Here is a 24,916-nt window from a genome sequence, read left to right as displayed (position 1 = left end):
ACCGAGGCGTGTTAGTTTGAGATAAGTTCATGAAATAAAAAAATCATTGATTCAACCTCCTAATATCACACTACAGATGCATGTTTGGCTTGCACAAGATGATCAAAATATAAAACACAACCCAAATGACAAAAATCCCCACACGACACTACTCGATGTTACATATATACACATACCGCACGCATTTGCCATGCTCCCAAATGACAAGAATACTAAAAAACCTAAATGACAAAAATACCTATGATCACTCACTAAAGAAGACTACAAATATAGAATTACTGCACACAAATTCGGCATGCGCCAAGTGATTCATATAAAAGTAGCCACCTCAAATATGAACAAAAGTATGGCTGTACCAGTACTAAACATCATTACAAACACTAGATGCGCATATTTATACAGACTGCATACAATTAACTATGTAAAAACCATAACCAAAGTTGGCTAGCCACTCTTCCCTATTTCACATTATCCTAGCAAACTGCAAACTGAGTCTGCAAATAAATCTTTGAAATAATCTTTTCTTTTGAATTGCAATTTTTTGCAAAATTTGATCCACACTGTACTTTATTACTGCATAGTAAGAGTTAAGTTGGCTTTCACAATCAAGCACCAATAGAAGTTTTAAGCTTCCACTCTTGAATTGCAGAGCGTAGTGAATAATTAGGGATGATCTGAGAGTGAGGAAGCACAAGCTGGAGCACAGGAGAGGTATTGTTATTTTCGAGCCATGCCTTAATTGCTCTGTACTCATATGTTAAGCCATCAGCAGCAATATATGGATTATCCATAACTTCCTGTACAAAATATATCAACAATGTGATTCATCCAAAGGTCAGATGGAGATTTTTATTTTGGAAATTTTTGCGCTCATTTTACTGCCCTTGCCCATGACACACATATTGGTTAAATAGTATCAGATGCTACACACACGTGTGTGTGTGTGCCCACCAATTCCAAGTAACATTTGTGTGGTGATAATATACAAAACATATAAATTGGAAAAGGAGTTTAGCCCAAAGATGCAATATTTTATGTTGCTTATTTTTATATGAGAGTTGGGCTAAACTCCTTTTCCAAGTATCAGCTGAGATCCACTGAAAATATGTCACATATCATTTTTTTAATGAGTAAAATACATAAGTTATAGCCTTTTAGGGCAATTCCAGCTGAAATTTAATCCAGAAATGGAGAAAAAAAAAAGGTAAAAAAAAAAAAAAAATTTATCCATGGTTCAAATCATTATGAAAACCAAAATGAAAGAAGAGAAGCAGAAGATGAAGTACAGCATCAATTAAGGATTTGCACCTGAAGTATTGGACAAAGATAGTGGCTTGGTGCACCATTATCATGCTGGCATAGCTTAAAATATGTGTCCGCCATTTCTTTGATTCTCTGAAGCTTTGGTAAAATATCCAATTCCAAGTCCGGCCTATCTCTGCATCTTAGTTGGGCACACTTCAAAGCCAGCTGGGCAAGCTCCTCTGCTTCTCTCATAGGCCAATCGGTTATCGCTTCATCAAGCATGTCTCTGAAACACTGTTTGTCAATGGCCTCCCTTATGAGCTCTATTAGACCAAATGGGTGCATGGCAGTCAAAAGCTGAAGTATGATAATCCCAAACGCATACACATCAGACTTAGGCCTGATTGTTCCTGTGCGATGGTACTCCGGATCCATATAACTCAATGTACCTACAAGAATAGTATCTCTATACTCTGTAACACTATCAGGCACTGCATTTGAGATGAGATGAGCAAGACCTACATCGCCAATTTTGCTCACATAGTTATTATCTAGTAAGATGTTGCCAGGTTTGAGGTCTCGGTGAACTATTGTGTCTGGCTTAGAGCTGTGCAAGAACAAAAGACCAGAAGCCACCTCAAAGATTATTCGAAAGCGAACATACCAGGGGAGGGGTGATGTGTTTCCTCTGCGAAAGAGCCGATCTTCAAGGCTACCATTTGCCATGTATTCATACACTAAGCATCCACTTTCAGGACATGCACCAAGAAGTAATAGTATGTGTGGGTGATGTATCTGGCTTAGAACTTCAACCTGCAAATTATTGGAAAGAGAAAAGTCATGGATTACAATCTAAAATTTTGATCTTTGTATCTGTTCATAGTATTTATGATACCTTGGGTCGATAATCCAAGAAAATGGAGAGATTGGGGAAGATGTTACACATAGAATTAGAGCTGGGTGGGCAAAGTAAAAATGCACATCTGGAATATTATGTGATTGCCAAATTACCAATGAAGCTAACGGGGAAGTTTTATAGAACAGCTATGTGACCAGCTTTGCTTTATGGGATGGGGAATGTTAGGCAGTCAAGAAACTACATCTTATTAGGATGAGTGCAGCTGAGATGAGGATGTTAAGATGGATGAGTAGCAAGACAAGAAAAGATAGAACTAGAAATAAATACATTCAAGGGAACTTAGGTGTGGCTTAAATACGTGATAAAATGAGGGAAAGTAGACTTAGGTGGGTGGGCCATGTGCAGCGAAAAGCCTTTGATTCAAGTGGAAGGCTCTAAAAAGGTAAGGGAAAAGCCCAAAAGGACTAGATAGAAGTACTGAGAAAAGATATGGAGACTCATTGCCTCACTGAGGATATGACCCTTGATAGAGCACAATGGTTGAACAAAATTCGTGTAGCCGACCCCAAATAGCTGGAATAAGGCTCTAATGATAATAATGATGAACTATATTTGTTCATTTAACTTGAATCTTTCCAAATAACTAATTTGGTATTAATTAGAAATTTTTGAGTGCAGGAGTCACACCCTTTAGTCTGGCTAAAATTTAGCCGACTTCGATTAAACTTTGCACTCACATTTTCAAGTTTTAGAAATTTCATCAATGTGCAATTTTATTTATTCAGAAAGGCAAAGTATACTCTAAACTAATGAATAATGGAAACCAGGCCATTGGGATTGTCAATATCCAATGGACTGGTAGATCATTATGAACAAAATAGAAACCACCATTGGGTTAGGTCCTTTGTTCTGGTGGGTCCCTTTCTCCATCACCATCCATCATTTCACTGGACAGTGGTGACCCTAATGGACTATGTTTCTCCATAGTCCACTGGATTGCTTATGCTTTCCAAAACAAGTCCTCCATGTGTCTGTAGCTTTATAAATGCCACATGGTTTAGACCGCTCTCGCAAAGCATGGATTAAAGCACTATATACTACTTATAGGATTGCAATTATTGTAAATGCCACTAATTATCGTCTACCTCTCTCAAAAACTCTTCCTTCTTTTCCAATGCATCTTGATGAAGGACTTTGATGGCAACCAGTGTATGGTCCAGGAAGCATTTGTATACCTTCCCGTAACCTCCCTCTCCAATTAAGTGAACCTCAGAGAAGGAATCGGTAGCTGCCACTATTTCATCTCTGGAGTACCTCCTATATCTTAGGTCACTAGATAAAAGAGCCACTTCCATTTTCTCTCTCTCAGATGACTCCTTAACGGCCATCAACTCAGCCATCACTCTTGCTTTAGCCTCTTTTTCCTGCAGTTCCCTAGCCACCTCAACTTCCTTAAGGGCCAAAAGATGCTTAGCTCTTTCTTCTTCAGCAACTTTTTTTGCAACTTCTTCTCTTTCCATCGCAAGCTTAATCTTCTTTGCCTCCTCAGAGCACCCAATAGAGAGGACTTGCACCTGCCAATCTCATTCAACAATGAACAGTGTCTTATGAACACATCACTGGAATAGATGTTAAAAATTAAGGTATAAGTATATCATAATTCAGATGATTATGCAAAACCACGGTCCATTGGGGTCATGACCATCAATGAAATGATGAAAGGTGATGGAAAGAGAGAGGAACTCACAAGAAAAACACATGACCCAATGGTAGCCCTCACTCTCTGCATCCCCATCCATCATTTCATTCAATAATGCTTGGGTTTTAGTAAATTTTTGCTAAAATTAAAATAAAAATATAAAAAATAGTTGCATTAGAAATAATTGAGGCAGCAAGTTCACTGACCTTCTTCCTGGCAATGACCAAATCCTCACATGCTCGATTGTACAAGGCATGGGTATTGTGTAGTTCTTTCCTCAACTTTTCTATTTCAGCCTGTATAAAATTTCACTAGTGACATAACATAATAATAAAGTAATGTAGATGAAATAACTAATATTTTCTCATTTTCACAGCAGTCTTAGATCATGAAATATCCATTAAAGAGGTAAGCATTGACATTGTCATATTCAGTGTTTTGGTTTGTGGGGGCAAGTGAAATGCTTCAATTATTTATCAGAATCGGGGAAAACATCTTTTGCTTTCCCAGAAAATGAGAAAGAAACAACTATGAGAAAAGAAAAAATAGAGAGAAGGAAAGTGCACCATGCTCTAATGGATATTGGTCTATTGTACTCCAAGGCTACACCCACCATCCACTTTGACTGGCTGATGGTTGGAGATTAACTGTCCTCAGGAGAATGCCCCTCTTTCAGTTAATCTCCTACCATCCATAAGAGGAAACAAAAAGTAGATGGCCTACATAACAGTTGTGAGCCCGATGGCCTAGATTGAACCATTGGATGGCTATCATTTACCAATAGAGGTGGGGGCACTGGGTTCATTTACCAATAGAGGTGGGGGCACTGGGTTGTTCAACTTTTTTGTGAGTTTGATACATACATGTGTGTGTGTGCATGTCCTTGTATGTGTGCGTGTGCACGTGTATGTGTGCGTACGTGTATATGTGTGGATGTTTCAAGGTCAGGCACACCTTTTCTCAAAATTTTAAGACAAAAGGATTTGGAAAAAAGAATTACTGAAAATGAAGTGGTGACTGTACATGTCGGCCATTCAGTTCTTGCAGATTGAATATGATTGTCAGGCCCACATAGACCCTTGGGTGTACATAAACGCCTTTTAATTTTGAGATAAACGGAAAGATACCCTCTCCCCATTTTTGAAAGAACAAAGTACTAAAAGTGCCCTCTAACACTGTCAAACTGTGAGATATTTGCCCCCCTGTTCTCTCTTGAGTTCTCCCTCAGCAAACTCTCTCTCTCTCTCTCTCTTAACAGATCCTCTTAACCAGAATATAATCTATGGATGATTTTTATTAAGAGATCAAGTAAATGGAGGAGAGAGAAACAAGCACTGAGAGACAAGACAGGAAAGAGAGAGAGAGAACTTAAAATGGGTCTCAAGACACTGATTTACAGGGCCACAGTCACAGGTGCGTGAGGATTAATGGCCCCATAATCATAGGAGCAGGCCCTTCTGGCCTTGCAACCTCTGCTTGTTTCAGAATCCATGATGTCCCCTCCATTACTCTTGAAAAATCAAATTGCATTGTCTCTCTATGGCGATGCAGAACATGCCATGGGCTAAAACTTCACTTCCTGAACATTCTTGTAAGCTCCCATTAATGGGTTTTTGTTCCAATTTTCCATTAGATCAAATAAAATAACAATGCACTTGTTAGATGTAATTATATGCCGAAAACTTTGAAATCAAGCCTGAATTTAACCAACTAGCTAACTCAGCTTCTTATGATCAAATTTGTGGGTTTTGGAGGGTGAAGACAGGATTATCAAATGGGCTTTTGGGGAATTTTGTCAAATATATTGGGAAATGGTTAGTGGTAGCTACTGGTGAGAATCCAGAGCCCTTGGTTCATGAGATCGACGATTTGAGTAAGTTTTTTGGGCCCTGTGATATACACAAGTGTACAGATAAAGGGAAAGACTTCAGAGAACAAAGGGTTTTGGTTTTGGTGGTAATGTGTGGGAATTTGGGCAAGTAGGCATGTGTTGATTTGTGCAGTGATGGTGCTAAGGCTTTCATGGTTGCTAGGAACATAGTGATCTCAATCTCTCTCTCTCACTCTCTCTCTCTCTCTCTCTCTCTCTCTTAGTGAACCCCTAAATTTTGGTCCCAATGATGCATAACCGGTAACCATGACAACAATAATTTAAAATACCCAAATGGCGAAGAATCACTAATGGTGTAGCTTGGTATATGCCACCATCATTTGAATTTTTCAGGCTTGCTATATGGGAAGAACTATTTACTCAGACCAGTGTAGTTGGCTTCGAGAATTGGTTCACCATGCTCTGGTTATTGATCCTTAAATCAGAGATAATAGTTTAATATGGTGTAGTGAAAGGGGTGCGCTAGGGCAGAGACCAGGAAGTTGGGAAACACCAAGTTTTGGGGATTCAACATTTTTCAGAGCTTGTTGAAGAAACCAAGAAGTTATGACAGACCACGTTTTGGGGGTTTACAGAGAGCGAGAGAGCAAGTTTTGGGGGTTCAGTGCGTATGAGAGAGAGAGGGTAGAGAGCAGTTGAGAGAGGATTTGGGCAAGGTGAAATTCAATTTAAATTGCCTATTTTAAATTTAAAATTGTGGTGGATTCACAACACCCTATGGCCTCTACTAAATTCACCAAAAGTTAATAGATTCATACAATTATTATAAGGGTGGGACAAAAGTATTCTTCTTTTTAATTTTTATTCAATTTGAAAGGATATGTATTTTAATTTTAGTTTTAGACTTTATTTTTAGCGTTTTTAAGTTTTTCAGGATTCTAGGATCTTCATATTTTTATTCACTGTCCATTGGTTACCATTCATGGGATATTGTTCGGAGGTACTATTCATTGGTATTGTTCATGGATTATTATTATTTTTTAAAATGGCAACTCTGTATTGAGAGAAGGGAAGTACAAAAAATGGCAATAGCTAATGCAAAAAATACAAAGCAGCCCGCTGTCCAAAAATGTGGGCTACCCAAAAAATGTTATACTGTGTATACACGTATCAGGTACGAAAAGGTATGTCCTGTCAGTGATGCTGATGAGGGTTACGCCTATTTGAATCCTGTCGATCCGTTTAAAGAAGCTCCAGCTCTGGCTAGGTGATCTGCTTCGGAGTTAGCTTCCTGCCAGATGTGTTTCCATGAGACATTCAAGTCACTGCAGAGGTGATGGATTTGGTAAAAACAGTGGAGGAACCTCCACAGGCATTGTGAAGAGTCAGCTTCTCAGGAAATTATATTCCTAGAGTCTCGTTCAACAACCGCATTTTGTCCTCAATCCGAGTTAAAATTCTTGAGTCCCTCAAGAAGGGTCAAGGCTTCGACTGTGTTATATGTATGCATTTTTTACGCACTCCCCCCCCCCCCCCCCCCCCCCCTCGCAATTCGAATAACAGAGGAGATTGTCTGTGGCTTTCAAGCACCAAATACGTCCAAAAAGCCACATAAGCACGTGTGTAATGAAACTCGTACTTTGAACAGCCTTGTATGACCTTATCTGGTCTTGAGAAAGAGCACAAAGATGGGCCCTACTACCCCAACTATACTCCCCAAATTTCAGTCCAATCGGGTGTGACAAGTAGAAACGAGGAAGACGAGCTAAAGGAGTACCATACATTACAAGTGTACGGGCAGACAAAGATAAATAATACAGTAAAACTCCTAAAATTTGACCTCAAATGGCCTTGGAACCATCACGGATGAATTCTGAAGACCGCAAGGCCAAGCAAACTTTCCTAAGCCCTACTTTTCAAGAAAATGACGTTTCATACTATTCAGGATTTTACAGCTTATATCAGTTACCAAATATAGTAAAACCCTACAACACTTCTTCAAAATTGGGCAAGCTTTATGCCCTTGGATCTCTCAAGCTGAAATTTGGATATGTCACGCATGCCCTTGGATCTCTCAAGCTGAAATTTGGATATGTCACGCATGCCCTTGGATCTCTCAAGCTGAAATTTGGATATGTCACGCTTCTCGACAAGCACATTCTTTTGATATAGGCCTTGTACATGAAGAGAGAAGTCTGCAAGTTTTGAAGTTCATGCAAAAATCAGTTTGTGTAACCTCTTCATAGTTCTTCAATCATAACTCGACATCCAACCATCAAATTGAGCTCAAATTTGACGCATTTCCATCTTAAATCGATTGTCTTCGAAATAACCAAAGGCAAATCACGATCGAGGACCATCCGAGGCTCGAAAGTGGGCATAAGTTTAGGTGAAACAGAATTTAGAGTTTCCGGCAAATTGCCGAAACCACAACTTGGCCGATCAGAGGTCTTTCTACACACTTTTTGATGCAAAGTGTTTGTGATGAGGTCTCCCTCAATTTGCCACCAAAAAATCCCTGATAAACCTGGCATTTTTGAAGTAATTGATCGAAGAATATCAAGGAAGATCTCCATGAAAACCATAAAACCCAAAATTACCAAAAACTTCACCAAGTTCTTATGGTTTCATGCAAAATATATATCAAAACGATCGTAAGGAAAACAATTCCCCATACCATGTGGTTGGGGAGGGGCCCTCTTTGAGGGACCTAATCGTCAATTTTGGACATTGCTCATGCCCTTTTTGGTCAATTTTTCATTTACTTGAATTTTGTTGGATTGTCTATCTTTTTTCTTTTTACTCAATTCTCTAAGGTTTTGAGATCCCACCCTTGTTAAAGGGGAGCTCTATATAAACTCCAGCACTCGTGTAACTAAAGAGGAATCTTTTTGCTTTTTGATTAACGAATTCTATCACTTTGAAAGAGGAGAGAAGATTTTTGTGCATAAGAGTTCTTGCCCTTATCCTAAACCCAACCCTAGGTCAACCATCCTTTAGTTAGCTTGCCCAACTTCAACCTACCTTGGCTAAATCTCTACACTTGACCAAGGGTTATCCAAACCCTAACCTAACCACACTCCCATAACGTAACCACACATCCCATAACCTACCATACACCACACCTCATACCCATCCTACACCATACTCCACATCCCATCATACGCCACACCCCATACCTTATCATACTCCCTAGTCCATATCCCATCATACACCACACCCCACACCTCACTATACTCCATACTCCATACTCTACCCCACTACATACCTTGCACCTTATTGAACTCCACAATCCAACCTAGCCACTTAGCCTAGGTTAGCCCTCAAGGAGGCTTTTCCAAGGTGGCACCTAGTCGGGCTACACCCGTCGATTATAGCCCAACTAAGCATTAGCCGAAGCACCCCGTAGGAGTCTACTCCTCCAAGGTGTTTCAGCTAATCACCGAGTACCTTTTCTCTTATCGTCCACACCCCATCAGGGAGAAGTTGTCGGATTATGGTTAACCCTCTCTCATCCCTCATCCCTCATCCCTCATCCCTACTTGCCTACACCCCCATCCAATCCAATTCATACCACCTAGTCTTGGTCAACTCAAACCATCTAATCCCCTCTAGGCTTACACGTCCTAACCCGAGCCTGCCTTAACCTACACGCCCCATCCACCTCGGCCCATTCAGACCCCTCCCAGACCATTTGAGCCCTCCTCAACCCACTTAACCCATTCAAGCCCAACCTAACGCGAACCAACTAGGACCTACCCAACCAAACCTAACCCAACTAAACCGAACCAACCTCAACCCCAACCAACCTAATCCGGACCTAGTCTATACTAGGTCTTTCACGAACCAAACCTCAAAGATTACATAGACCCATAAGCAACCACATGCGTACAACTCAAAGACCCTAGCGCGGTAGGACGTGCGAGGGAGTGGAATCAAACCACGTCCCAAGCTTGTGGGTCATGAAGGCGTAGGTCCGGCTCCACTCTTATTGCGGTGCTTGGCTCACTTCGGGGAGCTTGGCGTAGGAGGCTCACCCCAAGGTGCTTGGCTCACAAGACCCACCCTTTTGGGAGAATCTCTGCGACTTATACACCCACGCGCCATAGCGGCTGATGGATGTCGGAAGGCTTTTCACGATGATTCTAAGCCGGGATCTCAACCCAACTATTGAGGTAATTCCAACCTCATAACGTTTTAATTTGTTGATTTACCATCACACCGCACAGCATGCATTATCCACACACACATAGCACGCCTTTGGGCCTTTGAGGTCACACACAGGCACACTTGAAGTAGGGCAGGACTCACGACGTGGAGGCCGACTGACCACGTGGTAGAGTTAGCCTAGCCGATAGGGATAGAGAAGGAGTAGAGGTCTTACCAAAGTGATTTCTAAAGAGTCATATATCAGCAGGGCCAAGGTTACCCAATGAGGGTTCATGGATTACTGCTCATAGGGGTAAAGTTGTCATTACAAATTTTGTGTTTAAGTTATGACCTTTTGGCTCATTATAATTATTATATGGACATTTATTGTCTTTGAACATCAAATTATAACAATTAAGAGGTGCGTGGGGTGAGGAGGAAACCCTAGGTTTCTCCAAGCTATTGCTTGTATATGGCCTAAATTATTTTTGTTTTCCTGTTTTCATTAATTTTCTATATCAATTTAGTATTAGAGCTCAGGATCTACAACAACAAAGTTGGGAAAGTAGAGCCAAGCCAACGCTTGCTGATTTTGGGCCAAGTTTAGCCGGATCAACCTAGATCTTGCTAATTTCAGCGAGTTTTTGTTAATTATCTGCCTAAGTTTTGTGATTTGGGTGACCCTATGATAGGGAGAAGGGCTTGTGGAATGGGGAATTCTGTAGATCCACTTCATGATCTGAAAGATGATTGAGCAACTGAAACAACAAGTTCATCAGCTAGCACAACAGTTTATTAGCATCATTCATGGGCACGATGTTGATCTTTTTGGCCAAAAAGATGTCGACTACAACCCTCTTAACTTCCGTCCTCCGCATGAGGATTCAAGTAATAATAAAAGTGATAGAAGATCTAGATGTGGGGGACATCACTCTAGGGTTTTCGATTTGATGGAGGTCATTCTTAATTTTAGTGCAGTTTATATCCAAAATCAATAGGTTGTAGATTCGGATATATCACCAATCTTTGATGCATACTTGTATGATGAAATTCTATAGCTGAACCGATTTTTGACGAATAAAAAATGAAGGACTTCAAGGAGAATCAATTGGCAAAGTTATTGGTTTAGTCACTTAATTCAACGTTCATCTTGAAGATGCACTTGTGGTATGTTTGTGGATTGAGCCTAGGCAATTTCAAAAGGATTATACGGCTAAACTGATGCAATTGCAACAAGTTTATGTGGCTAAACAGAATCTATCGACATACAATGACCCTTTCCTCGAAGATTTTTCAAAAGTGTTTATGCATGTATCAATTGATTTGAAAGCCTCAGCCTCAATGCATAATCGTTGTATTTTGATTGCGCAAATAAACTACAGGTCCAAGGACTCAAAGCATAAAGTTCGGGTTGAAGAAGATTGTAGAATTAATATGAAATTCGTCTTAGCATAAGGTGTATATTTTAATTTTAGTTTTAGGATTTATTTTTAAGGTTTTAAAGCATTCTAGGAATTCTAAGGTTTTTTTTATATCTTTATTTACCATTCATTGGTTACTATTCATGGGATATTGTTCATTGGTACCATTCATGGGTACTATTCACAAATCACTGCTCACTAGGTTAAAATTGTCATTGCAAATTTTGTATCTAAGTTAAGACTTTTTGCTTCATTTTAACTACTCTATAGACATTTAATGTTTTTAAACATTAAATTATAATTTATAAGAGATGTGTGGAGCTTTGAGGGGGTCATTCCACCTGATTTTTATAATTGAAAAAGAAAGAAAAGATTTGGCCTTTGGAACCCTAGTTTGGGGTGAGGAGGAAAACCTGGGTTTCTCCAAGTTATTGCTCGTGTATGGCCTAATTTTTTGTTATTTTTCCTGTCTTCATCAATTTCCTACATCCATTCCTACCTGAAAATCTATACAGTCTTTATATCAAAAGATGCAAGTGTTGCACCAAGGAGATAGGTTGGTAGATGAATACATAAATGAGTTTCACATTTTGACTATCCATAGTGATGTGATCGAGCGGCAGAAGCAATCCGTTGCCAATATGTGAATGGACTGCACTAGCTAATTTAAGGTGTGGTAGTTTTGTAGCGGTATTTGAGGTCTACAACCTTGCAAAGAGGGTTGAAACTCAGCACAAATGACCATCAAACAAGTCGGGTGTTGATGCAAGTGATGGGGAAAATAGACCAGCAGCCCATGGTGGTGATTTTAGAAGAAAAGGCAGCATGATGATTCTGGTTCAACAACTCGCATTGCTGGAACGACCAACCAACAAGGTCCCCTGGACCAAAAAGGGGTTGTTCCAGGAGTCATGCGACCCAAAAGCGGTGCCAGTAACGACATCAAGAGCTACAATAGTTCAGGCATCAAGCATGCCTCATACACTTCCCAAAACGCAATTTTGTCACTCTTTAGAAGGTAATCCCATCTATGATGAGCCCGTTGATAAAGAGGACCCCAATAATCATGATAGTGATTCAACAAATAGTAGACGAGGAGCTGAGAAGAGACTTTCTTCCCCACATCTTTGGTGTGATTTCATGTGGGATCCAATCTTTGATAAAAAATATTTTTATGGAGGTGGCCATCCAATTTTTTATAGTGATCCTAATACAGAAAAACATGTAAAAAACAGTAAAATAAACAAGGAATAAGCCAAATACAAACACAACTCGAACAACCCGAAGCTAAGGTTTCAAAAGCCTAAGCTGCCTAAGCTTTTCTTTCTCTTTCAATTTCTAGAAATCCTGTGGAATGACCCCATCAAGGCCCCATACATCTCCTATATTATGCCAAGTTCAAAGACATTATATCTTCAATTAAAATGACCTAAAAAGTTCTAACTTGAACATAAAATTTATAATGATAATTTTGAATACTGACCCATCAATAGAACTTGTGAACAGTACCCATGAACAATAGATAAAATTAGTAATTAAAAAAATAAAAAAATAGTAAATAAAACTAATACCCATGAACAGTACTAGTGAATGGTAAAATAAAATATAAAAAATCTTAGAATCCCTCAAAAAACTTAAAGAACCTAAAAATAAATCTTAAAATTAAAATTAAAATATACATCCTTCGAAATTAAATCATCATCATCCAAGCCTAATCCCAATTATTTGGGGTTCGTTAACCTTCTAAAACTAAAAAAAAACAAAAAATAAAAATAATTTTGTCCTGCATCATTCTCCCCTAGATGGAGAAAACTCGTCATCAAATTTTGAAGTGTGCTAAATTCAGTGGAGAAAACTTCATCAAATTTTGAAGTGTGGCAAGATGAATTTATCATCCAAACCACCTTCTTCAACCTTCTCCTTCTTTGTTGGCTCAAATGTTGTTTGTGGTAAGAAGAAATCCCTAAGAAATGGATCCTAGTATGTATAGTCAAGAATTTATAGAAACTTATCAAATTTTGCTATCTCTGAACTCGCATTAAAAATTGAATAAGAAAATTCAAACTCAACTTTCTGGCCCTTAGAGGGTTTCTCGACATCTATTTCATTACTCTAAAACCAAAACCAGAATTTGCAGTTTGTGGGTCAACATTCTTCCTCTGCGCTACTATGATTCCAATGCCAGAGCACGTTAAACTCATCACTACCTCGCAAGGGCGTTGAGACTATAGCAGATGCAAATTGCGTCCAAGATATTTACTTTTATTTTTATTTATTGTTGGGACTGAGTTTTAGGGATATTCATATAGGGGTTAAAAAGTGATTTTTATTTTATTTAGGATGGGCTTGAATAAATTTCTTAGTTTGTAGGATTCAATGATCCTATTTTGGTATGATTGCTAGATAATTAGAAAGAGAACGATGGGAGAGGGGTGATCACGTGTGGGGTAGAGAAATTTCCTAGAAAAGAGAATCTATAAGAGAAATAAGAAAGTTTGGAAAGGGGTTGATTTGCTTAGTCTAGAGAGATTTATATTGGATATAGATGGGGAGTTAAATATTTAAAAGAAAGATATTTATGGGAGATTTTCATGAGTAGAGATTTAAAGAAAGAGATTAACGTGGGGGAGAGAGATAGACATGGTGGAGAGAGAGGCAGAGAGAGATTGGTGTGGGAGACTGAGGCTATTCTTTGGGATTTTATTATTCTTTTTTTAATTGGCTTGTATTTAAAGTGGAACTTTCCCCTTAGAAAAGGGAGTTGATTTTTTTCCAGAGAGAGTTTGTTTATAAAGGAAGAAAGATAGCTTCTTCTTCTCCATGGCTTGATTTACAACCATTTTTTCCCTCCATTATTGTTGAATTTTTGCTTGTTTAAGATCAAAAGAAGACCGGATTTAATTTCACGAACTCCTTTTGCTCTGATACCAATTGATGCAAAAGGATTCAACAATAATGGAGGCGAAAGTATGGCTGTAAATCAAGCCATGGAGAAGACGCAGCTATCTTTATTCCTTCATAAACAAGCTCTCTCTGGAAAAATATCAAGTCCCTTTTCTAAAGGGAAAGTTCTACCTTAAATACAAGCCAATTAAAAAATGAATAAGAAAACCCAAAAGAATAGACTCTCTCTCTCTCCCACACCAATCTTTGTCTGTCTCTCTCTCCACCACGTCTATCTCTCTCTCCCCTACATAAATCTCTTTTTTTAAATCTTCACTCCCATGAAAATCTCCCATAAAAATCTCTCTTTTAAATCTTTAACTCCCCATCCATATCCCACATAAACATCTCTAGATCAAGCAAATCAACTCATTTCCAAACCTTCCTATTTTCTCTCATAGATCCTCTTTTCTAGGAAATTTCTCTACCCCACATGTGATCACCCCTCTCCCATCATTCTCTCTTTAATTATCTAACAATCATACCAAAATAGGTCATGGAATCCTACAAAGTAAGAAATTCATCCAAGCCCATCCTAAATAAAGTAAAAATCCATTTTTAACCCCTATATGAATATCCCTAAAACTCAATCCCAACAATAAATAAATAAATATCTTGAATGTGATTTGCATCAGCATGTTACACGAAAGTGCCACTTTCTCTGAAGTGTTGTCACACAGCTGCCCACCTAGAAGAGCCGCTCACATTGTGGTGTTGTCACACAAGATAAGCACGCCAGGCCGGGCGAATCAAAGTTCTCTTCCAGTCAACTGTCCACTCAGTCAAGTACAAACACGATGGAATCACGCAATGCACGCTGCTTTAAATCGGTTGAATGCTTCACCTCGTCGATATCCTTGAGATCTTCAAAGGCCATGAATTTGATCAGCCCCCTTGCTGCCTTCTTTCCATATTCTTGACTAGCAAGACCCTCTTCCAAAACATCATCTTCATCTTGAACCGTATCATAAATTGGATATCCTAAGAGATCTTGTTGTTCATTTGAGAATATATTGAAGATCGGTGGTAAATCCCAATTTACAACCTGTTGATTTTTATACAACTTGAGTAAAAATGAAAGTGTCATCCTTCAAATCGAAAACCCTAGATTGATGTGCCCTACGTCTGGGTCTTCTATTGCTTTCCTTTCTACTTGACTCTTCATGTGGAGCATGGATGTGAAAAGGGTTGTACTTGAAATTTTTTGGGTGGAAAGATCACCATCTTGCCCATGAATGATGCCCATAAACTGCTACGCTAGCTGTTGAAATTGCTTTTTGAGTTCCTCAATTTCTTCATATTTGGGATCACATAGTAGTTATGTGAAAACCCCTCTTCTATAGCCTCTTCTCGCTCCCATGAGTTCATTGAAATCACAAAAGCTAGGCAAATAATTATCAAAAACTCACTGAAAACAACAAATTCTTGCTGATTTGGCAAAACTTGGCCCAAAATCAACAAACCTTATGTAGTTTTTTAGCTTTGTTATTGAAGGGACCTTGAGCTCTCATACCAAATTGATGCAGGAAAATTTGAAAATAAAAGTAAAATCAGCAAAGAACAAGACCAACACAAGCACAAATCAAAAAAACCTATGGTTTCTTCTCTATACACCAAGATAGGGTTCCAGAATCGTAAATTTTTCGTCCTCTTTCAATTTCTAAATATCATGTGGAATGACAAAGCCCCACACACCTCTTATATATTATATTGTCAAGTTCAAAGGCATTATAGGTCCATAGAATAATTAAAATGACCCAAAAAGTCCTAACTTAAACACAAACTTTATAGTAACACAATTTTACCCCTATAAACAGTAGCCCATAAACAGTACCCATGAATAGTAATTGTGAACAGTACCCTTGAATAGTAACCAATGAATAATAAATAAAAATATAAAGATCCTAAAATCCCTAAAACCCTTAAAGACCCAAAAATAAACCCTAAAATTAAAATTAAAATATACATGCTTTGAAATTGAATAAAAATTAAAAATAAGATACATCAGATCTCATCTTTAATGAGGGTCCTATCTTTGAGGATGATTTGATACGTGATATGGAGAACAACAAAGTGAAGGTAATGAAAATCAAGGAGAGGATGGAAGCAGTAAGGATGTTTCTCTTTATGTCTTGCATGAATATACGGTATCATGTGAGGTGCAGCCCAAGGGCTTGATGATATTTTTCTTAGCAGTAAACATAGAAGGTGGCCATCAAATGATTGGTTATGTGATTCTTGATGTTAGGGTTCAGCTTCAGCCATTTGTTTTGTTTTGAGTGGGGCACCCCTATATCTAACTATTATGTACGAGCTGAAGGAAATCATGGAGGTAATGCAACATTAATCTTAAGCAGTTTCGAAATTCATGGCAGAGTATTCTCTGATGCATTTAGGACCAAGTATGTGTGCTTATGTACTGCAAGTATGGCAGTTCCCATTGGGCTCAAACAGCGTTGATCCAATGTTTATGGGGGGTGCAGTAACATGACACGCCTTGATCTAAAGTACCGTTAATGTAGGAGATTTGGTGATTATTTATCCACGCAAAGATGGTATCTTGTGGACAAATACAACAAGCAGGATAACAGGATGATCAGACTGTTTCGGGTGCTAAAGAAGGTGGGTTGTAATGCCTTGTTTGATACCTCAAATATGTTCGATGTGCTGATCTTTTCGAGTACCATGGGCCCGAATTAGCAATACAAGAAGAGTCGAGTTCCTCCCAACCGAGGGAGAATGATGTAGCCCACAGTCCTTTAATTAGTCAAGACCGTTCCCATGGGCCTTTTGACCCAATCAATCCATTCTTTGATGACCCGCTTTATGATCCAACAGGGGAAGGCCAACAATTGGAAGGAGTTTATTTTTAGTTTGTTGCTTTTTCTACAGTCTCTTAGTAATTTACATTGTTTTAATTAAAGGTAGGGGCAGTTTATGGATTGTTTTTTGTTTTTAATTTAAAAAAAGGATCCAATGGGATATTTTTTTAATAATGTTTTAACTTAAATGGAGGTAGTTTTGGTCCTCTTTTATTATAATTTAATAAAAGGGCTGGGGTGTTAGAGTTTTCAAGGCTTTTGGGGCATGCATAACAAAAACAGGGCATGAGGGGTATTTTTTTTGTGCAAGGAAAGTCAGATCTACTCAAATATGGCCTATTTGTTGGTTTATTAAATTGTTTTTGCCTCTTTACAGTATTTTCATGCATCGGCAGTTCAAAATTTAATAGGGTACTTTGAAATCATCATTATGATGGTGTATTCTAGAATAATACACAAACACATATGTATGTATGTATTTATGCATACGTGAGTATGTGTGTCATATTCACATCAAATCTGCCATAATTTAATAAGAAAAAAAGGCATATACTAGGATCTGCCATACCATATTGTTTGTGTGATGCATTCCATCTACCATAAATTGCACACAACGAATCAAGAATCAGTGTCTTATAAGATGGTGTATTCTAAAATAATATACACACACACATATGTATGTATGTAAATGTGTGTATGTTCGTCATATTCCCATTAAATCTGCTATAATTTAATAAGAAAAGAAGGCATATACTAGGATCTGCAATACATACTGTTTGTGAGATGCATTCCATCTACCATAAATAGCACGCAAATGAATCAGGAATCGGTGTCTTATAAGATAGTCTATCTTTTTCTTTTTAGAAGTCAACATAGTCTATTTGAGAAACATTACAGGCTCTTACCAACTCTCCAGGTTGTTGAAGACCTAAAGCCGTGTCATTTAAAAATACCTCACCACCATGCTCAGAATACGCCAAACCTTCTTCAGTTCCACAATTTGAGCCATCACAGGTCCTGAAACTTCCTACCTGGCACTCTCCATTACCAGGGACCACTAACACAACTTTGGACTCTCTACTCATATCAGACATGCTTCCTATAGAATTTTGGTGCCTATGGTCTTGAAAAATTGATGCCTCACTTGAGCAAGGAAAACATGTTTTCTTTTCTTTCGAGTGCCTGTAGGATTTAAAAATCTTAGAGGCACTTCTACAGAGACCCCAGCTATTCTTTCTTTGTTTGTTGAGTGTAGTTGTCTGGACAGTTTGCAGTGAACTGTGTGATATGGTGTCAATGAGCTCTACAAGAGAAAACCATAGCCAAAGGGAAGAATATCACAAATGGATACAGATAGAAAATATGAATTCAGGAAAACATACATTATCCAAAGTAGTGTGAAAAATCGTGACCATTGCGGGCATCACAGGCCAAATGATGGAAGGTGATTGAGATTTGGGAGACAGTTGGATCCGCAATTGGTTATGTCCTATTCTGAAGGGTCCCTCACTCCCATTACCATCCATCGTTTTATTGGACTGTAATGATCCCAATGGATTGAATATACCATATTATATTCTTGAGAATCTCCTGGCTACCTTCATCCTTTGATGATTCTGCAAGTCTTGAAATGACTCTATTTCGAGATACTACATAAATATTGCAGATGCTTGGAGCTGTTTTCAGAACAAGAAAAGGTAGATCTTCACCTGTCCACTTCCTACATAATAAGAAAAATGGAGTTTCATAGAAGATTTGGTTCAGGATGTACTTTACTTTCCAATGGTCAAGGCACTTCTTAAAAATGCCAAAGATATGCAAACAGATATATACACAATCAACTTGTAACGAGTCACAGTTTGAAGGTGCATCAGAACAAATACATAGGCTTTCTTTTCTTTTCATTTCCGTTCTATATATAGATACGTAACCTGTTATTCACTCCTAATAACCAAACATCCAATGGAAACTAGATTATGCAGCCAAATCATGGCTATGCATGGCTCCAGACAAATTCAACCACAATAAGTATGATTTTTGAGCCACAAAAGCGCAAATCCTTTCTAATAGGGAAGACAATGTATTGTTGATTAGTCTTGTGATTGACTGGCACTAGGAGATAATGCATACCTCATAAGAAAGGTTCTAGAGGATGACTGCAAAACCAGATTTGCGATGCCATGATCAGTTACATATCTCAATAGTGCAGTCGAAGGATTGTCATCTTCCAGCACCAAGGTGTCCATCTAGAGGTCAGAAATCCTTACTGGAGTCAGTTATTATTTAAATTTGGATGCAAATTAGATTAGATAATATATAGTGCCAGTTTCAATGTGTGTGTACATATATGCAATAGCATTACCTGTGTATGTTTGAATAATCTCTTGAATGGCAGGAAAATTTCATCAGATTTTGATTTTGTGTCCTGCATATACATAGCCACCACATCATCTTGAATTTGTGCGATGGGGATGTACTTGCCCTCTGTTAAGAAATCCAAACTATCAGGACATCACCAGCTATGATTAATACGCAGTTATCACATTCAAACTTCTTTGAGATTAGAGAACGTAAGATTTCAACAATGGTTATGACTTTGGCACTAAATGACATGTTACAGAAACAAATAGGTTCTGGCAAAACTACGAAAAATATTCGAAGAATCATTAGTTTTCACTAAAATGTTCAAAAATAATGGAAATGTAAAAATTCCGAAAGCATTCTAGAAATCACTAGACTGCCCAATCGAACAAGTGTAAGAGAACCAAATTTGGGAGCAATTACAGAGCCAAGTCAACCCCTTAGGATTTAGCCTCGCCGTAGGAAACTCCGGTAGTTAGCAAGAGATCAAAGGTTAGAACCCTTGAAGCATGCCTTTGGGAAACTCCTCCTCCTAGCAGAATCAATTCACATTCAAATCCAATACGTCTGAGCATAATTCAGACATGAACTCCAAGAATAGTCTGATGCCCTCATTTTTCAATTAATAAAATTGCTAATTCTCGCTAATTGGAGTGGAATTGATCAGTGTGCTTCTTCCATTTAGGAAAACAAAAACTAAATTAAAATAGGAAGTCATACTAAAAATCATGCATACATGAACAGCTTTTCCCTCAGCATCATCTGTGGATTTCTCTCTTGTTAATTCTCACACCTTACCTAATTCTAAGGCCTTCTAAGTGTTTCACCTCAAGAAAAATAAAAAACAATCATTTCCGAAGAGACTTCCAAACCTATACACAAAAATATAAAACAAAATTAGCTGAAAACAAAACAAAGAGAGAAAGAGAACTAACAACATGGTTAGAATTAAATATCGAAAAAAATTGGAACTAAATGTTTCTACAAGATCCAAAGTCAAAACCTAACTCAGTTAGAACCATCTCATAGGCATCTCATAGATATAAACTCATATCTATTATGCAAATTATAAGCGCATATCAATCAAAACCCACCGCAGTTTATCCAATATAAGACCACAGAATGCAGGGAAAATGAATCAGAATATTTTCCAAAAAAATAAAACAGAATGGATCGGAATCAATTCAATGGGAAAAATGGGTATCATAACAAACTACAGGAGTACAAACAAATGCTCCTACAAGCTAAGATTCAAATACCATCCCACTTGAATCAAATACAAACTCCCCTCAACCATAGCACTCTCAATTATATCCCATATAAACTATTCTCAACCAAAAAGCATCTCAGTTTTCCAATACAAAGCAGAAAAACCAGAGAAATAAGTCAAGAAGGACAGCCGTAGAGGAACTCACTAGGAGTGGGTATGGCCTTTATGACAGGTATGACATGAATAAGGAGAATTCTATCATGGTGGTTCACCAAATTCTCCATGGCCCATCGAACCGCCGCCATGCTTGTTGAGCTTTTGCAGACCCCAACTGCCACAACTGCCCTCTTTTCCCCTGTTTCTGGTCCCTGAAGCATCGCCATGAGAGCTCAGAATGAAGAGGATGGTATGAGGGTCTGATAACTATGAAGGTAGTGAAGTTGGTGTTGAGAGTTTGGTCATGGCCTTAATGGTGGTAAACTGGCAATGGGTTTGGCCATGGGGAAGAAGAATTAGAGGAAGCACCACGAAAGGTGATTCATGTCGTTTTGCTCTCAACCCAACTCCAACTTGTATTCTATTGCCAGTCAACGTATGAGTTGACTTCCTTATTTTAACAAAACATGGGGCGTTTACGGCCCTGTACCTAATTCAATCGACCACAGTAAATATCTGGATTAGATTAGGTGATCCTAAGAGACCACCGTTAACACATTGTTTCTCGCCCAAAAACAGAAGAGGAATCAATCCTCTCTTTGATCCGAAAACTTTGAGATGACGGTTATACAGTCATCACCCTGAGCCTTCCATTTGAGGGAGGATCAATTCACGACTGAGAGTTTTATGTATAAAATAATTTATTTTTCTGGTTTTTTCTAGAATTATTGACAACGTAGCGATTCAAAGATGTTTTGAATGGGGAAAATCACTAAAATCCACCCAAGTTGGATGTTCTCCTTGTAATGTTCTTGGCTGAAAGGTCCCTTATCCATTACTCTAATATCTTTTTTTTTGTCATTGACCTTTATTTATGATAAACCATTTTATCTTTTTTTTTTTTTTTTTTTTTGTCATTGACCTTTATTTATGATAAACCATTATTCCTCTCTCTTTTTCTTTTTTCTTTTCCCTATCTCTAGGCTTAATTTCTTCTTCGTATTCATATATATTTCTAAAAATGACAAATGGGAAAGAAAGAGAAAAAAACCAATAAAATCATTTATATTTTTAAAAAGAGAAACCAATAAATCTTTTGCTTTTTAGAGAGAGAGCTTTGGAGAGAGAAACTAAAAAAAATCTATTCACATTTTTGGAGAGAGCTTTAGATAGAGAAACCTATAAATCCATTTACATTTTCAAGAGTGAAAGATACATATGAAAGTAGTATAAAAGATAATGGGTGTGGTTTGTATAGAGCCTAGGCTCTAACAATCAAATTCGAGCCTCCCTTCAAATAGTATCGAGAAATATGGTTTCAATACTGGAAATCTTTGTGATAGCCTTAAAATATATTTTCAACTTTATTTATAAAGTTTAAAGTTTCAAAAATAGTATAGATCAACAGATCTATGAAAATTTGAAAATTGACGGTCCAAAAATGCATTACAAAATAAACTATTTCCAAAACTTGAAATCCATTTTTTTTCTCATGTCCATACATTTTGATGTCAAGATGATCAATTTGAGGATATTTGAGCATCAAAATAACCTATTCTAATGAAATTTTTGAGGCAGGCTCTAATTTGATTATTTAGAGCCTCGGCTCTATATAAACTTTTACCAAAGATAATATACTGTAACGGTTGGGTGAAGCTTGATGTGAATAGGAAAAAAATGGGAAGGGAAAGTAGTATAAAAGATAATATATTGTAACGGTTGAATGAAGCTTGATGTGAATAGGACAAAAAATAAAAACAGTGGTCTTTGTAGACGGAGGAGAGACAGAGGTCCTTTGTGGGTATTTTTATTTTTTGAGAAATTATCATAAATATATCTTACTTTTGGTCTATTTAAAAAAAAATTGCTCTCATAAACCTCGCCTACAACTCTTTTTTTTTAATTTTAAGCGTCCGGCATTTTATGTACCGTAAAAACTAACACATATTATAAGGCACTCAAAATGTCGTAAACTTTTTTCTCCTGTTCATATCTATCTATTTTTTTATGTTTATCTCTTTTTTTTCTCTCTAATTTTTTTAATATTTATCTCTTCTTTTTGTCTCACTAACTCTTTTTCTCTCTCTACTTACTATTTTATCTCTCTATTTTTTTATGTTGATCTCTCTTTCTCTTTCTATTTCTTTTTATATTTTATCTCTTCTTTTCGTCCCACTAACTCTCTTCCTATCTCTACTTACATCATCAACTCAACAAACACGATTCCAACGCGCCACAAATCTGATTCGGCCTAATTTTCATAGGAGATGGGGGTTGAAGGGAGTTTTTATAAGGGATGGTATGGTACAAATCCGATTCAGTCTAATTTTCATAGGGGATGGGCTTGAAAGGAGTTTTTATAGGGGATGGTAAGGCACGAACAATTTATTATACAAATCTCCTTGGACAAAGAAAGAAAGTTAGAGAGAGAAAAGATTTAGAGAGAGAAAGAAGATATAAAAAAGAATTTGAGATAGTAAGAAGAGATAAATATTAAAAAGAATTAGAGAGAGAAAGAAGAGATGAATATTAAAAAGAATTAAAAAGAGAAAGAAGATATCAATATTAAAAACAATTAGAGAGGAAAAGAAGAGATAAACATAAAAATAATTAGAGAGATGAAACAAATAAATATAAACAGTAGAAAAAAGTTTACAGTATTTTGAGTCCCATATAACATGGGTTAGTTTTCAGAAAAAATTACTAAAACCACCACAATTTGTACTTTCTAAACACTCTACCGCACCATAATCTTTTCTTACTTCTTTTTATAAAAAACCAATTTTTCTTACTTTTCTTACTTCTTTTTATAAAAAACCAATTTTTCTTACTAATACCCTCCAACTCAAAAAGTTACTTTTTTTACCAAAATACCCCTTACCATACTATCGCTGTACGACCACATCCTTTGGACGGACCAATATATAACATCACTGGACTGCAGTTATTAGTTGCCGGACAAATACTACATACTGGACTGCTTTTCACAACTACTGGACTGCTTTTCACAACTAGTGGAGTGCTTAGTAGACATTGATACGCCGGAACACACATCTATAACACCGGATTGAACCTACTCCAGTAGTAACAATGTCGGAGTTAACCTAGTACAAATTTGCTAGACCGTGCTCATAAATCGCCGATTTGAACATACTCCTCTAGCTCTAGGGAAAAAATTGTCGGTCCACTGTTCTTCACATGCGAGAGAGCCCATGTATCTAGAGAGCTACTCGCTGGACCGAGGCTTACAAACGCCGGACTACCTGACGATATCGTCGACTTGATTGTATCTAATGTCGGACTAACCCAGCATGTTACAACTCCACCGGACTAATGAGTGATTGCATCGGAGTGATTGTGTATAACGCCAGAGCGCTTTGCAGTAGTACTGGCTTGATAATTTTCTAGAGGACATAGTGTCGGGCCACTGTTCTTCAACCGCCGGAGTGCCATGAATCCAGTGAGCTATTCATCGGACTGAAGATCAAAATCATCGGACTGATTGAATGTATCGCCGGTCTGCTCCTCTGGAATGCCGAACTGATTCTTTCTGCCATAATGATTAAAGATTTTGCCGGAGTGCCTTTTGTCTATCGCCTGATTGCTTTAGTTAATCATCAAACATATAATTTTCCAAGGAGCAAAACACCGGTCTGGTGTGCTCAAAATGCCAAAGTGCCCATGAATTCAGTGAGCTTTTCACCGGACCGAGGCCACAAATCGCCGGACTGCTTCACATTATCGCCGCTCTGCTCCTATATAATGCCGAACTGACCTAGCCCTATAAACCTTTGCCGGACCTCTTCACGATTTTGCCGGAGTGCTTATATACTTCGCCGGACCGCTTTGCTTTAACACTGAACCGATAATTTTCCAGGGAGAGAGTGCCGGTCCGGTGTGCTTCAAACACCCGATTGACAATGAATCCAATGAGCTTTTCACCGGATCGAGCAAGTGAAGTGCCAGATTGATCTTTCATCCAGCAAGTTGAGTGCCGGTTTGGTATAATGAAGTGTCAGAGTTGCTTCGTCATGTGTCGGAGCACGTTCTGCAAGTGCCGGAGTGCTTTGTATAAGTGTCGAAGCGTTTTGCATTAGTGTCGAAGCGCCCATATATGTTACAAGAAATATGAACATGTAATTTCCAATGTATTTGACCTATGTATTGGCCTATGAACAAGTGCTTATGCAATGATCCAAGAAAATTGAATCCATCAACCC

At 37.9% G+C, this 24,916-nt stretch overlaps 1 protein-coding gene and 1 pseudogene across 5 annotated transcripts; one reads left to right on the top strand and one right to left on the bottom strand.

Annotated features, from left to right (window-relative positions):
• Positions 1-279: 279 nt before the first annotated feature.
• LOC18433041 (U-box domain-containing protein 34) lies at positions 280-21,155 on the bottom strand. 5 transcript variants are annotated; one of them, XR_016056274.1, is made up of 10 exons: positions 20,746-21,132; positions 19,332-19,453; positions 19,100-19,215; positions 18,568-18,689; positions 17,875-18,272; positions 4,010-4,099; positions 3,250-3,723; positions 1,910-2,058; positions 1,309-1,763; positions 280-797 (listed from the first exon to the last, which is right to left on the bottom strand). XR_016056274.1 is itself a non-coding variant. In XM_011624612.3 (9 exons), exons 1-9 carry the CDS (start codon positions 20,921-20,923, stop codon positions 606-608), a joined length of 2,397 nt encoding a protein of 798 aa, XP_011622914.1. In that variant the 5' UTR covers positions 20,924-21,155; the 3' UTR covers positions 280-605. The 5 variants fall into 5 exon arrangements, 3 of the variants coding, with proteins under 3 accessions (XP_011622914.1, XP_088723998.1, XP_088723999.1); XR_016056273.1 differs by having other exon boundaries at positions 3,250-3,678; XM_011624612.3 differs by having other exon boundaries at positions 1,309-2,058; positions 3,250-3,678; positions 20,746-21,155.
• LOC148782088 (putative indole-3-pyruvate monooxygenase YUCCA5 pseudogene) lies at positions 5,176-5,786 on the top strand (annotated as a pseudogene).
• Positions 21,156-24,916: the final 3,761 nt, after the last annotated feature.

Source organism: Amborella trichopoda, chromosome 5 (assembly GCF_054954075.1).
Source record: "Amborella trichopoda isolate Santa Cruz 75 chromosome 5, AtrichopodaSantaCruz75HAP2 v2.0, whole genome shotgun sequence".
Lineage (NCBI taxonomy): Eukaryota > Viridiplantae > Streptophyta > Magnoliopsida > Amborellales > Amborellaceae > Amborella > Amborella trichopoda.
The sequence above is the reverse complement of the archived record's forward strand: the minus strand, read 5'-3'. Positions and strand labels throughout refer to the sequence as shown.

Excerpts from the sequence above, each read along its gene's own strand:
- LOC18433041 (XM_011624612.3), bottom strand. The coding sequence starts at position 20,923 with ATGGCGATGCTTCAGGGACCAGAAACAGGGGAAAAGAGGGCAGTTGTG. Across the intron at positions 19,216-19,331 it reads GATTATTCAAACATACACAG|ATGGACACCTTGGTGCTGGA; the intron begins GTAATGCTATTG and ends TCTGACCTCTAG. Across the intron at positions 18,690-19,099 it reads TCTAGAACCTTTCTTATGAG|GAAGTGGACAGGTGAAGATC; the intron begins GTATGCATTATC and ends CTTATTATGTAG.